Below are 13,984 nucleotides of genomic sequence, written 5' to 3' on the forward strand. Positions count from 1 at the left end.
ACCGTGCAGTATATACTAGAAGCAATGTTTCCACTGCAAATACCCCACTGCTCAAAATGAGGATTTTGGGCAAAAAGAAGTATTTGAAATACTGCCCGTTATTAATACTATTTTCATACTCCTTTCAAGCCCCCTTGGTGTCAATGGCCTTGACCTCTTTCTTTGCTTTCAAATTCCCATTACACTTCTGCATCAAACTCTCATCCTTAATTTTAATGTGCGAGTATGTTACATGTTTTGTATTGAATCTCAGCATGAGTCTCTAAGTGGGTATGTGTCGGCAGCAAGCTTAACAAGTAGTTCTGCTGTCACTCAGATAAGGGGGCGTTTAAATGAATGGTTTACAGAAAATGAACTAGTTCCCAGGCTTCACTATGCATTTGTTTAACATTATGGGCACTTGTAAAGTGGTCATCTGCTATCGGTATAGCCTCATAGCTGCTTTCGATCTGGTCGACCACACTATTCTGGTTGAAAGGCTATCACACTCTACCCAATTTTCTGCAGATGGAAAGAAGTTGGCAAAGTCTTTCCTATCCGACGAAGCAGCTAGGGTATTCTATCCAACGAAGCAGCTAGGGTATTCAGTGGCACAGCTGATGTGGTCAAGTTACCATATGGTGATCCTGTTTATCGCCCACACTGTATAATATCTTTACCATGCGTTATTCGAACTGCTGGATAAGAGGGGGATCATCTACACCAACTACACTGATGACACATAGTGCCTAATCCCCATTTCAGGAGATTATGAGAAAGACACTGAATTCGTCAATGAAGTCTACTCCCTCATTCATAAATTGATGGTTACTAATGGTATGGCCATGAACGACTCAAAGACTAAGCTGATGTTAGCAATAACAGCAAATAGACTAAATAAACTAATCGTGGCTCTGTGTACCATTGCTACTCTCAAAAAAGTAAAAACCTTGTGCATTATTCTTGACGAGGAGTTGAATGTGAAAGCACAGGTAAATAATATAGTCGCCACATCCACCTACTATCTTAAACTGCTGAGACAACTATGACCCTTTTTTTATCAAATAAGAGCTGCACTGTGGAAGCCAGAGCAATAATTGGTGCTAATCTGGATTATTGCAGTAGTCTATTTTTAGGTAACAACAAAGGAGAGATCTCAAAGCTGCAAATGATTCAGAACCGTGCAGTTTGCATAATTGAAGGGCTAGGTAAAGCAGATGCGTAGCAAGGATTGTCTAACAAGTGGGGCCTGAAGCTAATGTAGTTGGGCTCACTGCAGTGACATTAGCATCTGTAAATTCCCACACAGTGCTGCTGAGTGGGCATTTACAGATTTTGGGTGGGCCTTGCCTGCTCAGGCCCTACCCTGTCTATGCCTCTGGGGAAAAAGCAAAACGTTTCGGAAGCCAGAAGGGGACTGCACTGGTTATCTGTGGAACCCTGAATCCTGTTTTGAGTCTTGACACTAACGCACAGATACCTCTTTGGTATCAGTTCAAGCAACCTCAAAAATATCGCCTGACTACCAATTCGCAGGACTACGATCTAATTTCACAAACCTACTTTTTGTTGCCCGAGCAAGTCTGATTCTGTGGGCAAGGGAGCCTTCTTCACAGCAGCGCCTAAACCGTGGTCTACTCTTCTACCAGATATGAGGGGCTGTAGGTCTCTGGCCTTGTTTAAGCGTCTGCTGAAGACATATTTATTTGCATAAATATGTAGTTTGTACATTGATCTTGGTCCTTGCTCAGACAAATGTAGTCTACTTAGTGAATGTATGTTTATTTGTTGTTGTGAGCACTATGGTGTCCATGGGCTTGCTTGTCTTTGCACTACATAAATTAAATAAAAAGAGCTGTGGAATATCCTGGTGTGCATTGCTGCAAAGTTATGGGATTCCGGTAGACCCATAGTCTTATGCACTATTTGTTGAGCAATGAACAAATGTATTTCAAGTATATAGTCACAGCGTTTAGTGATAGAGTAGGGTCTTATCACTAAATGTTATGTCCTTATCAAATAATAGTCCATACATCTATTTCAGGGAAATTGAAGGAGTATGTAGGCAACGTTGAATGGAAATCTTGATAAACATTGTGTCCCCACTCACAAGGACTGTCCCTTATCAATACTGACTGGATAGAAAGGCTGTTGATTATGATGTGCATATATTTGCACAGAGGTGTGTGGTTGGCTACTTCAGTTGTTAGTGGTGGCTGTTGGACTGGATGCATTTGTTTCGTTCCTAGGTGAAAAGTTGCAGTGTGATATGTGGTAGGATGTTTGACGTGTGCAACCATACTAGTAAGCCGGGTACAGGACTTGAAGGTAAGTCTATATAGCTGCAAAGGATCTGCAATAAAAGATGTAATTCCATTGTAAGAGCCAGCACAATAGACCCTTCACTCAATGAAAAGAGGTATGATCATTACCTTAAAGCAATCATCAACACAAGAAAGAAGGGAAAGGGTGCATGTATTTGCTCATTCTGTGCTGCATTAAGGGCAACTCAATAGTTCTAATGGGCATGAAGCAAGATTGAAGAACCAGAGTAAAAGTCAACTAACTGGTTGCATTATTAGCCATTGCCCACCACCTAACATCATGGGAGGATGGCAGCATTTTGGTTAAGACCTCCCACTTGGAGATAGCTGTTTTTTTGCAAGAATCAAAGAGCTCGATATGAAGTACGCTGCCCAGTAGCTGTCCATTTCCCAAGGCCAATCTGGTTCTTATGAGCAATTCTCTGCAGGGCAAACCATTACCAATTAACATGGTTCCCCATAAATCAATCCGATGTGTATCTGCCCTCCAACATTCTAGTGACCCTTTCTAGGATTTATTGGACTCATCTGAAATGTGAAATAGTATAGAAGAAAGTGAAATAGTATAGAAGAAACGGAAAACTCACCAGAAAAATCAGGGCCCAGCTGTTGAGCCAATGTGCCGTCTGATACCATTTGCCTTGTTCTTGAAGAGACAGTGTTGAAGCTACTAGCCAAAATACAAAATGTAAGTGGACATTATGAACAGTCGGAACAACATTATGAACAGTCGGAACAGAAGAGCAACAAACCAGGGCATTGCTTAAGATTCAAAGCAACAAGATTTATTCATGTCCCTCATTGGCTAGCCTGCTTTTTCAGCTGAAGAGCACGGCGTAAGGAAGACATGTTTTCCCCCAATGCTGCCAGGACTTGTGAACGCTCCTGAATAAGGTACTCTGCCTGGTTTACCCATTTTTCGAGGTCAGGATGTGGCGGCTCTCCAGTGTCCATCAAGTCTGTCAATGACATCTCTTCCTGGACCAGCTCTCGAAGCTCTTCAACTCGCTCATCCTCCAGTTCACCAATACGGGCCAACGTGTTTTGCAAGCTGGACACATGTGCAGGCAGCTCCTTGTCGTTCAGCATGAAGGCATCTGGGGGCGGAGAGGATGAACGGCTGGCGTCCAGTCCTTTGCAAACGCCCATCCTTTTGGGTTCAAGGTCATCAAGGCCTCTTGCATTGCGAGAGGGCTTCTCTTTCCTTCTTTGACTGTGCCTTTGGGCACGCTCAATTGGGTTCATACCTAGGACAGAATTTTGCAATCATTTTATCAACTGTCAGGTGATTGCTTTTCCCCATTTCCCCCCAATACACATCTGCATACTTACACCTATAACTTAAATCATCATCATAATCATCAATTCCTTTATTTCGGTAATTTATACCATACAAGAGTGCAACATGTACAACATTAAGAACAAACACTATAATAAAATCTAAAATCAACAGAACAATATAAAGGTATATAATAATTCTTTACAAAGAAATATAAATATTCATACACAATTAAGATGGCTACGCTATAACTCCTAAGGCCCTATTGCTTTCATAAACTTGTGCTATGATCCATAAAGTGCAGATAACCTAAATCAATTAACCAGGGGCTTGCGAGGCATGCACACCTCAACCCCACATTTATTGAATACTCTCAATTTCCCCTGGGCCAACAGTCCTGTTCTTTGAGCCCAAACTCTGATTTTCTGAGAAAATACATTTGAACATCTTCATGTAACCTCTTGCACCCTCCTTTCACAAAACCCTTGGTCAGAATGCTGATGAGCCAACTAGGACTTTGCAGATCTTGATTTTTAAACAGTTCTTAAAAACCATGCACTGGTGATATTTGGGATCTTTTGGGTATTTTTGATTGTAAAGAGTTTTATGAGTTAGTCTGCTTACATACATAATCTCTGATCATACAAAATCATTATAATAGTCCACCACAATGGACCTTTTATTCTAAGCATGTGCGGTTATCCAGGATGTAATATCAGATAAGCAAGTGATAGTGGATGAGCAAGCTGAGGGAAAGGAGTTGCTCATATCGGTAACCAAGGAATGGGAGAAACACCTGTTCATTGTCTACTTAAGGGGGACGTTTGGCAATAATAAATCCTCCAAGATGTTTGGAACAGGAATATATAATCTAGAAAGAAGGATGCTGCAGGAGTGTGTGCGGTAGTAGCATGTGTCGTAGGAGCATGTGCTGTATGTGTCAAGTTCATGTTTTGTATAACCACATGTTATGTGTAATAGGTGTGTGTGTCATGTGTGTGGGTGGTAGGAGCGTGTGTCAAAGGAGCATGTGTCAATGCAGAAGAAACGTGTCTCAAAAGTGTGTGTGGCAGTAGTGTGTGCCATTATAAATAAAACTTTGTTGTATTTATGATCGCTGTGCCTTTCGTTTCAAGACTCCTGGGCTCTTCCGGCTCGGAGGAGCTCGGTGAGTTGAAACGAAAGTGCTGGCGATGAGAACTACAATGCTGTATTTATGATCGCCGTTCCTTTCGTTTCAAGTCTTTCGGGCAGACTTAAAGCAAAAGTGTCAGCAATTATAAATCCAACAGTGTTGTATTTATGATTGCTGTGGCTTTGTTTTTAAGTCTCCCGAGCATGGGGGAGCCCGGGAGACTTAAAAAGTCCCGGCAATTATGAATACTTTGCTGCCCGAGTATTCATAATACTCTAATTTCCTGTGCTCGGGAAACTAGAAAATAGTCGCAGCAATTATGAAAACTCTGCCGGTGGCCGCCGAAGTATTTATAATTGCTGTGCCTTTCATGTTATGTTTTCTGTGCTTCCCTGGGCTTGGAGAGCACAGAAAACTTAAAATAAAAGTCAAGGCAATTGTAAACACTGAGACAGCCTCCTCTCTGTGTTAAGCTCTGCTCTCTGGCAGCAGTAAGTAAAAGCTCCCAGTAGGGGGGCTTTTGCTTGAGTATTGCGGCCAGAGTAGAGCTTAACATGAACAGAGGAGGCTGCTTCATTTCATAAAATGGATGCCCTCATGTCAAAACATTGAGCCTCAATTGGTCAAAATGTTACATAGGAACTTTCTTTAAAAATATTTATGTATATTTTTTATTATGGCCCATCTTTTGAGACAATAGCATTTTTTCATTAATTTCTCTTAACTCGATCTTAATAGGAATCCCAAACTAAGATGGCAGGACAGTGAGGGGGAAGCCGATTGGCTGAAGGGCAAGAACAATCCGCGTGGAATGTTCAAGACAACCTCGAACTGCATTTCATCAAAACATTTCCAGAGACAGGATGAGTTTTACAAAGCTCCCTTAATTTTAGGCCCAAAGAATTAAAGTACCGGTTGGAGTCTGTAGAAGAAAGAAGAGGGAAGAGAACAGCACAGAATTCCTCACGTGGGAGCGCTGCTTTTAGGAGTTTAATTGTGTTGAAGCGTAAAGAAAAAAGACTTTATTAATGTAAATATGTTTTAGCTTTATGAAGTGGCAGCAGTATGAACTAAGACTTATGTAAAGCCAGAAAAAATGTACTTGAGGAGAAGAGGCATTAGTGCTGCAGTGTTTGTTAAAGCTCTGATAGTTTTTGGCAGCAGTGCGTTTCTGTGACCAGGCAGTCAGCCGCTTGTGTGCTCTTAAGTTGGTGTGTTCATCTGCAGGGCCTCTGAGTGGGAGCGTGAGCCAAGAGGCAATTCGCAGAGCACTTGCCAGTACTATGAAGTGAGGCATCCAACACAAGGAAAGAAGTGAGTCAGATTTGTTTCTATAGCAAGTGCGTGAGTCAGCATTTCAAAGCCAATGTTACAAGGGAAACTTGACACTTGCTCATTCACGCAGCTTAAAAAAGAGCTCAGTATTTAGCAGCAGATTATACATCATCTTCCTCATCCCAGTATTTAAAAAGAGAGAATTGAAAAATACAGAAAGCATCTTTTAAAGGAAAACAAAAGGAATTTAGGAGTAAATGCAATTCTGATAAAGAAGACTGCCCAACTGTAAAGTAGTTATCTTAGGGATAGATTAGGTTTGGGTAAATTAGAGCTTCTTTCAAGAATTCGTCTTCTTCGGGAAAGAGAAAGCATTTCCTTCAGTCTGTAATAGAACAAGAACAAGGTTTGATTCTTTACACAATCACCTTTCAGCTCTCAGAAAAGGTGCAATAGGTAAGAGTAAGTAGAAGGAAGTTAATAGAAAGATATTGTTAGAAGAAATGCCTAGAATTATTTACTCCTGTTATTTGTCACCCTAACTGCAGATCGCTGAAGCTAGAGCTTTCCAAGGAAGCATCTGTTTTTTTTTTTATCCACTACCCCTTTCCTTTCCCTGGGGTAGCTAATTGAACTGTAATTACAGAGGTTGAGTTGCGAACGCTCGCACAGGGTCTGTGGTATTAATCAGCTCCTGCGGACTTGGCAAGACCAACCTGACCGTGCTGACAACATCAGTCAGCTGTCACTTGCTTTTGATATGAGGTTTTAGATGTTAATTGTGTAATGTACAAACTGTAATACTCATACTCTTTGTGTAGCTTGTATGAAAAGTGTAAATGTATTCCATCAACTTAAAACTGACATCAAAGTCAGCTGTAACTTGCCTTTCATGTGAGTTTTCAGCAGATGTTAATTGTGTAATGTACAAACTGTAAAATTCATAAACTCTGACTTGCCTTTGGTGTGAGTTAAGAGTTTGTGGTAAGTGTGCATCGTAAGAGTCTCATTGGAACGTGTTGTAAGAGAACATGTTGTATGTCCACATTCTACGTGTAATAGGCACATGTGTCATAGGATCATGTATTATAGGAATGTGTGTTGTAGGAGCGCATGTTATGGCAGTGCGTGTCGTAGGAGCATGTGTAATAGGATTATCAGATTGTGTGTATTAAGAGTGTGCAGTGTGTGTGTCACAGGTGCATATATACTAGGTGCATGTGAGAGCACTGGTACGTCTACATGTTATGTGCAATATTCGTGTGTATTAGGTATGTGTTATAGGAGCACATGATGTAGCGGTGCGTCATAAGTGTGTGTCTCTGGTAGGGGCATGTGTCATAGGTGCATGAGCACACTTTTCGTACATCTACAGGTTATGTATAATAAGCGCATGTGCATTAGGTGCACGTGCCTTAAGAATGTGTAGTAAGTGAGGAATTACTATATGCACCGCAAAGGGATGAGAATGCCGTTAATTGACTTTGGGCTAAATGTTTTTAAGATTCAAGGTAGTCCAACATTATTAAGACTGAAGAGTGATAGATGCAAAAGCTTTGATACCACTGGCAACTACTTTGGCCAGCCCACAGTTTTTCTTCCTTAGTGATGACACCCAAAGAGGGTAAAAAAGAAATAACCCCTGGGGTTGCTTGTGCTCTCATACAGAAAAGATCTGATCTAGCTGTCTAGGCTGTAGTACACTTTCTGGGATGGGACCAAGCCCATTTTGTAATGGCAGAGATGAATGAAAAATTGAGAAATGGAAGACTTCCCACAGCCATTGACACTGGTCATGGATAGCTCAAAGCTTTTGCATTGTTCACTCATTAGTCTTGCAAGTGCGGTCTTCATGGGCTGGCCAAAATTCCCCAGTGTTTCCTCTTCAATGCAGTGTTCCACAGGGCTCAGTTTTGGGTCCACTTTTTATTCTCTATACACAATTCCTCTTGCATCTATTATCACTTCCTTTGGTCTATCTCATCACTTCTATGCTGAGGATTCACAGCATTTCCTTGCCTTTTCTTCCTTTACCCCATCTATCAATGCCATTCTGACTGTCTGATCATTTTCTGCAACTCAATCCTTGCAAGACTGAGGTTCTATTGTTTTTATAACTACTACCACCCTCTTCCCCCCCCCTGATTTCCTTTTGTTCTGCTTCTCTTCCTCTGCTCTTAACCTTGGTGCCCTCATCCACTCTTCTCTCAATTTGTCTTCATACAACTCTGCAATTTCTCGATCCTGTCGCTTCCATCTTTTTAACATTTGGTAGGCTTGGTCTATCCATGCTACAAAGACCCTAGTATCATCTCTTATCTTTTCCAGTTTGTTCTACGGATCTAGTGTTCATCTTGATCTTCCTGCAACTCACTCGAGTTCTCTTTGTTCCGTTTACAACTCATCAATATGTATTCTTTTCCCTTTATCCCCTCGCCACACTATTTTTCCAACTCTTCCATCACTTTGGGGACTTACTTTTGAATCTCATGCACTCTTTAATTTTCTCTGTCTTGTCTTGAAGTCTCTTCATGACCTTGCCCCCCCATCTTTCTTCACACATTTCCTTTTACTCCCTACGCGTTCGCTCCATTCTCAGTTTATTTCTTTTACAGTTCCTTGTCCTCTTTGTGCCCAATCTCGCTTTCGTTATTTCTTTACTTTTCGCTAAGCACTGGAAGCACTTCCTCTTTGCTAACTGGAGTTTATTCCTCAGGATCGTTCTCACCTTAAAGATGATCTCCTCTCCCCTTAATCTGATAATTGTTATTACTTGCACTTGATTTGTACCACTGTGTTACCTTGTTAAGCGCTTTCGTGTAAAGCGATCTATGAATAAAATATAATCCAAACATCACTCCTAGACCAATTGCTCTACTTCATTTTCAAAGACTTATAGTTGCTCATCTAAAAAGACTGGGCATAAGCACTCCCTTTCTTGGAAGACCACTTTCTCCAGGTAGCAGTTCTTAAAAGCCCCTAAGCGATTGGATGTAATATTTTTTCTTGGTCTTTCTGTCACTAGAAACCATCTCCAGTGGAAGGTGGTGGTTGGTTACCAGGTGGCTTTGTGAGGCTTAGAGAGCAGTATGCTTCCCTCCAGAGTGAAAGTGTTTTTACATCACCTTAGTACCCCACGTGCATGCATTCACTTTGGAAAGAAAGATTGGGGCCGATGATTCTTTAGAAGGCTTACAATAGGTTGGGCTTAAAAGCTCAGGACCCAGCCTCCTGAATCTGAAGGACAACACAAGAGTCATGTTCTATATTATCAAGGATGGAGACACTCTAATCTCCCACTCACCACTTGTGAGGGACCCTTCTTAAGAAGGCCTACCAGTTTAACAACCCATCACTGTCAAGAGGGCACTTTTAATGTGAGCCTCACATAAGCACCAAAAGATGTTCCTTCCTCTGTCAAAGTAGGTTACCATTGTGGATCATGTGACCTCCCTCACAGCTAGTCATGTCATCCAGTGCTCAACTGGGACACCTTTGAGGCATCTGCTTTTCATCCTCCTGCTTTTGCAGAAACTCCATCACTCTTAACCTCTCTGGGCATCAACACCTAGGCATACGTAACTAAGGACAGATGGAAAACAAGAGTGGCTTCTGTTTCATCCAGTTAGGGCCTTACCAAGGTAAGTACAACAATGTGCTTCGCCACACTCGCTCCATCCGCCACCCTCTCCTAAGCCCACAATCAGACACCAAGCTATCAACATCCGCACATTTGCAACCTAATATACCCAACACTCCTACAAACACTTCAAACATATGCCTTAAAGAGCCTCAAAGCCATTTTCATCATGAAAACCTAGCACTCCATTTCCACACACAACAATGTTTTTGTCCACCCTGGATATAGTATTTACCGAATGGATCACACAGAAAAGGCCAGAGGTGGAATTCCTATCATCCACAAGTCTTTCTTGGCCAATACCACCCAGGAACACTTACCAACCCTTATCATTGCTTAATAGCAATGTTAAAATGTTTGCTAAGATGCTCGCTATACGATTGGCCACAAATATGGTCCACTTGATACATCTCGACCAGTCAGGCTTCATGCCTGGCCGCTCCACGGTCCTGAACATACAGCGTTTTTTTAACATCCTATCCCAGATCGACCCCGGGGCGAGCGCAGTCACAGCCATGTTGGACATACAGAAGGCGTTTGACTCTGTTCTGGTGGTTTTTATGGGCAGTGTTGGAAAGGTGCGACTTTGGGCCTCCCTTTGTGTCCTGGATACAGCTGCTTTATACCAAACCAATCGCCAGTTTGCGGACAAACAGTCTATTTTCACGCCCTTTGACATCTGCAGAGGGACCAAACAGGGCTGTCCTTTGTCCCCACTCATTTTTGCACTCTCCATGGAACCCGTTGCTGTTTTAATACAACAAACACTCCCAAAAGGGGATAATGCTCACTGGGACCACCAAAATGGTCTCCCTATATGCAGACGATGCGTTACTGTATATATGGAATCCAGAGCGTAACCTTGTGCTTATTATGCAAGATGTCACCCACTGTGGATCCCTCTCCGGCCTTCATGTAAACTGGGCTAAATCTGAGCTTTTTCCCATAACCGAAACCACTATAGCCCCAGCTGACCTCATGGGATTCCAGTGGGTGCCAGTGGAGATAAAATACTTGGGTGTTACAATCACGAGATGCCAGAACTCTTTATACGAACGAAATTATGGGGATTACCTGCAGGCACTCAGTCTAAAGCTACATACCTGGACCCAGCTACCCATCACTCTCCTTGGTAAAGTGTCATTGCTTAAAATGGTGCTGCTGCCCCAACTACCCTACCGCTTCTTGAATGTCCCTATTTGGCCTGGCACAATGCTATTCACCAGACTTAGAGCTGAGATCAATACCTTCCTATGGCACTCTGGGGCAGTCAGGCTAAAATGGTCCACTCTGGTTAGACCTCATGGACAGGCAGAGGTGGTAGCTCGCGACTTTGAGCTGTACTGGCTTGGAGCGTAAGCGCACTATGCGACATATAGAACAGCCCAAACTACCCCTGTTCCACATGTGAAGATTGAGCGATTGGCAGCTGGTTCGAGGGAGCTGCGCTCGCTCATCCTGCCCCCACTGAGGGTTGACTCGGTTATATCCGGCCATGCATACATCACGGCACTGGCTTGGGACAAAATCAGGAGGCGGATTGGCATACCCCACCAATTCCATCGGGACTTACCACTCTGGAACCATGTTCCAGGATTTCCTCGAATCAGTAAGGCAGCAATGTCCACCTGGGCTGCGAAGGGCTACACTACACTGGGTGACATGTATGAACAAGGTACATTTATTGGATGGTCAGATCTTCGTGGGTGTCTGGGAGGACTCCCGTCAGAGTGGCTACAATACGTTGGCCTGAAACGCGCAGTTAAGGAGAGATGGCCCGAATTCCCTGCCCAACCCCCTGACGACCTAGTGGCAACAGTGTCCGGTGCGGTTGTCCCTTCTGGCATGGCATCCAGGCTGTACTGGGTACTGCAAGAACAACACAATACACCCCTAACTAAACTTCGAGAGACCTGCAGCAGAGACATCGGTATAGAGCTAACAGAGGAGAAGTGGAATACTATCTGGGAAAAGGCCTGCGCAGTGTCCTTAAAGTCGTAAGTATCGACTGATTCATTACAAGGAACTGCATAGTTACCACTATACCACCACAAGGGTACACATTGTGTCTCAGCATCATTCACCTCTTTGCCTTAGATGCCCCGCTGAAAATGCTGGATACCTCCATATGGTTTGGCCGTGCCCTAAGCTTTATGAATATTGGACTGATGTATGTACCGCCCTATCAGTGATGCTTGAGCAAAACATAGAATCATCCCCCCTGAATTGTCTATTTCATAAGTTTGTGTCAATCCAAGGGTCCAGCCGCAAGCTGGCAAGTATTTGCATGTTGATGGCAATGTGAAGTATACTATTACTGTGGCTCCGACCTGTTATAGCTATCATCAAACAGTGGCTTTCCGCTGTTACCTGGGCTGCTGACATGGAGGAAAGCTGGATATCCATGCAACCATCGCACTGTAGGCCCCGGGACATACGGCTGCCATTCCGGTCCTATTTACAATCCCTATTTGAACGGGGAGAAACAGAAGCTGATGACACAGAGCTACCATGCTTCTCTGAATCGCCTGTGGCCGTGTGACCAGTCTGTACCCTCTGAACTACAGTTGCACCTAATGTATTGAGAATGCAAATTATATGTAGCCTGCCAATGTTTGAGCCCCTAGCATTGTATGGTATGTTGACCTGATTGTGCCTGTTGCCTTGTCAAGCAATAACAAATAAAGGTTTTTTTAGAGATGCGGCAAGCACAGCAAACACAGTTCCAAAGGTCCCTTCAAGTGCCAGCCCAGAACGCAAGAGATGCAAGTGCGAAACCCAAGCGCAAGCCCTGGCCGATCATGCAGCAAGTGCATCCCCCTTCAAGCCTATCCTATAAACGCAAAGATTCAATTTAAAAAAATAAAATAAAAACAAAGAGGGGGACAACACCTGGCACTGCTCAGTAATCCGCAGGAAAACTAAAGGTAATCACCAGGTCTTAAGAACTGGCATTAAAAGCAACACATATCTTTCCTTGGTTTAAAAACATGTATTCCCTTATAGGTACCACTGGAGCTCATTTTTATCCATGGTGTAACATGTTTTCATCCATTTTGTATGGTGAAGAGGAGGGGCGGAACACAAATGGCATTTCCGCCGCCTCCCCCTTCCTAACCACCACACAAATGCCACAGTAGTTGCACAGGCAATCATTTTCATGCTGGCACAAATGCTGTGAATCCCTATGGTGCCTGACTGCTTAAGCATTAGCATAAAGCAGGCAGGCGCATAGGTATGCATTGTACATGCTTCCTGCCACGCTTGCATGGTTGTAATTGTAAAGGCAGTGTTTTGCAAATCAATAGTCTCAGTAGATAAACATTTGTCACAATTGGTGTTCAGTGCTGACCCTACACAGTGGGTCTCAGAGCACCTTACATGGTTCAAAGGTTGAAAAGGTGGGTGGTGAAACAGAAGTTACAAAAAATAGGACAGTAGGATTAGCATAGAGAGTGGCAGCAGTGTAGATGGAGGGGCAGCGTTGTGTGGTGAAACATTTATGTTTTGAGGATCTTTCCGATGGAGAGTGCAGCGCATATGTGAAGAGGTAGGGTGTTCCATGTCCAGTGGGTAAATGCTTGTTTTTATGCGCATGCTAATTTGCAGAGTGGAATGAGTATAAGAGATGCTGGCTTGCTTGTCTGGTCTTTGTGTGAGTGATGGGTTTGAGTGTGTGGTGAAGGTATTGTATTGGTTTTCTATTGATTATTGCCATAGCACTGGACAAACAGAGGCAACAGAAAGAACACATTCAAATTGTGTACAATACGCAATGAATATAGAGAGGAAACGAAAGCCAGAGTCAGAGTTAAGAGTGAGAACCAAGCAAAACCATTTTTAGGTGAGTACGAAAAAGGTGCAGCGAGGGGGGTGGGAGGGTTCTGATATTGTGGGTAATGGAATTCCACAGTTCAAGGGCCAACAGAGAAAAGGTGCAAAAGCGAGATTGTGCGCAGGGGGGGGAGGGGCTTCAGAGAAGAGAGGAGAAACTGATTGGCAGAATGGAGGGCCCTGGGGGGGAATGTAGAAAGAAAGTAATTTTTGTAATGCTAGGACACAACATGCGAATAGAGAAGCCTGCTTAAATCCACAAAAGATCTGCTTGGATAAAATCACCTGTGTCATTACATTTAGCCAATCAGCAATAGCTTAAGAAAACTCATCTTGAAGAACTGGCATTCTGTCAAAACACCAGACTTTAATCCAGCATCACCAAGATTTGCCTTTAAAAGGCAAAAAAAACTTGAGACTCTCGTCCATACCTACCCTAACAATGAACAGGCCCAAATTAGACAATCTACATTATGAGGTCTCCCACCTGCGGTTGGCCACTTTAGATGTGGGAAGTG

At 43.1% G+C, this 13,984-nt stretch overlaps 1 protein-coding gene across 2 annotated transcripts in view; it reads right to left on the reverse strand.

Moving 5' to 3' along the window:
* Window positions 1-3,066: 3,066 nt before the first annotated feature.
* Window positions 3,067-13,984, reverse strand: part of LOC138514242 (kinesin-like protein KIF2C) — a 166,760-nt gene continuing 155,842 nt past the window's right edge. For both annotated transcript variants that reach the window (XR_011281901.1, XM_069629602.1), the window contains exon 2: window positions 3,067-3,550. Coding sequence is in view for 1 of the 2 variants with exons in the window: in XM_069629602.1 (XP_069485703.1) it covers window positions 3,102-3,550 (449 nt within the window). In the remaining variant the exon portion in view is untranslated. The remainder of the gene's footprint in view (window positions 3,551-13,984) is intronic.

Source organism: Ambystoma mexicanum, chromosome 12, assembly GCF_040938575.1.
Source record: "Ambystoma mexicanum isolate Mex_15411 chromosome 12, UKY_AmexF1_1, whole genome shotgun sequence".
Classification (NCBI taxonomy): Eukaryota; Metazoa; Chordata; class Amphibia; order Caudata; family Ambystomatidae; genus Ambystoma; species Ambystoma mexicanum.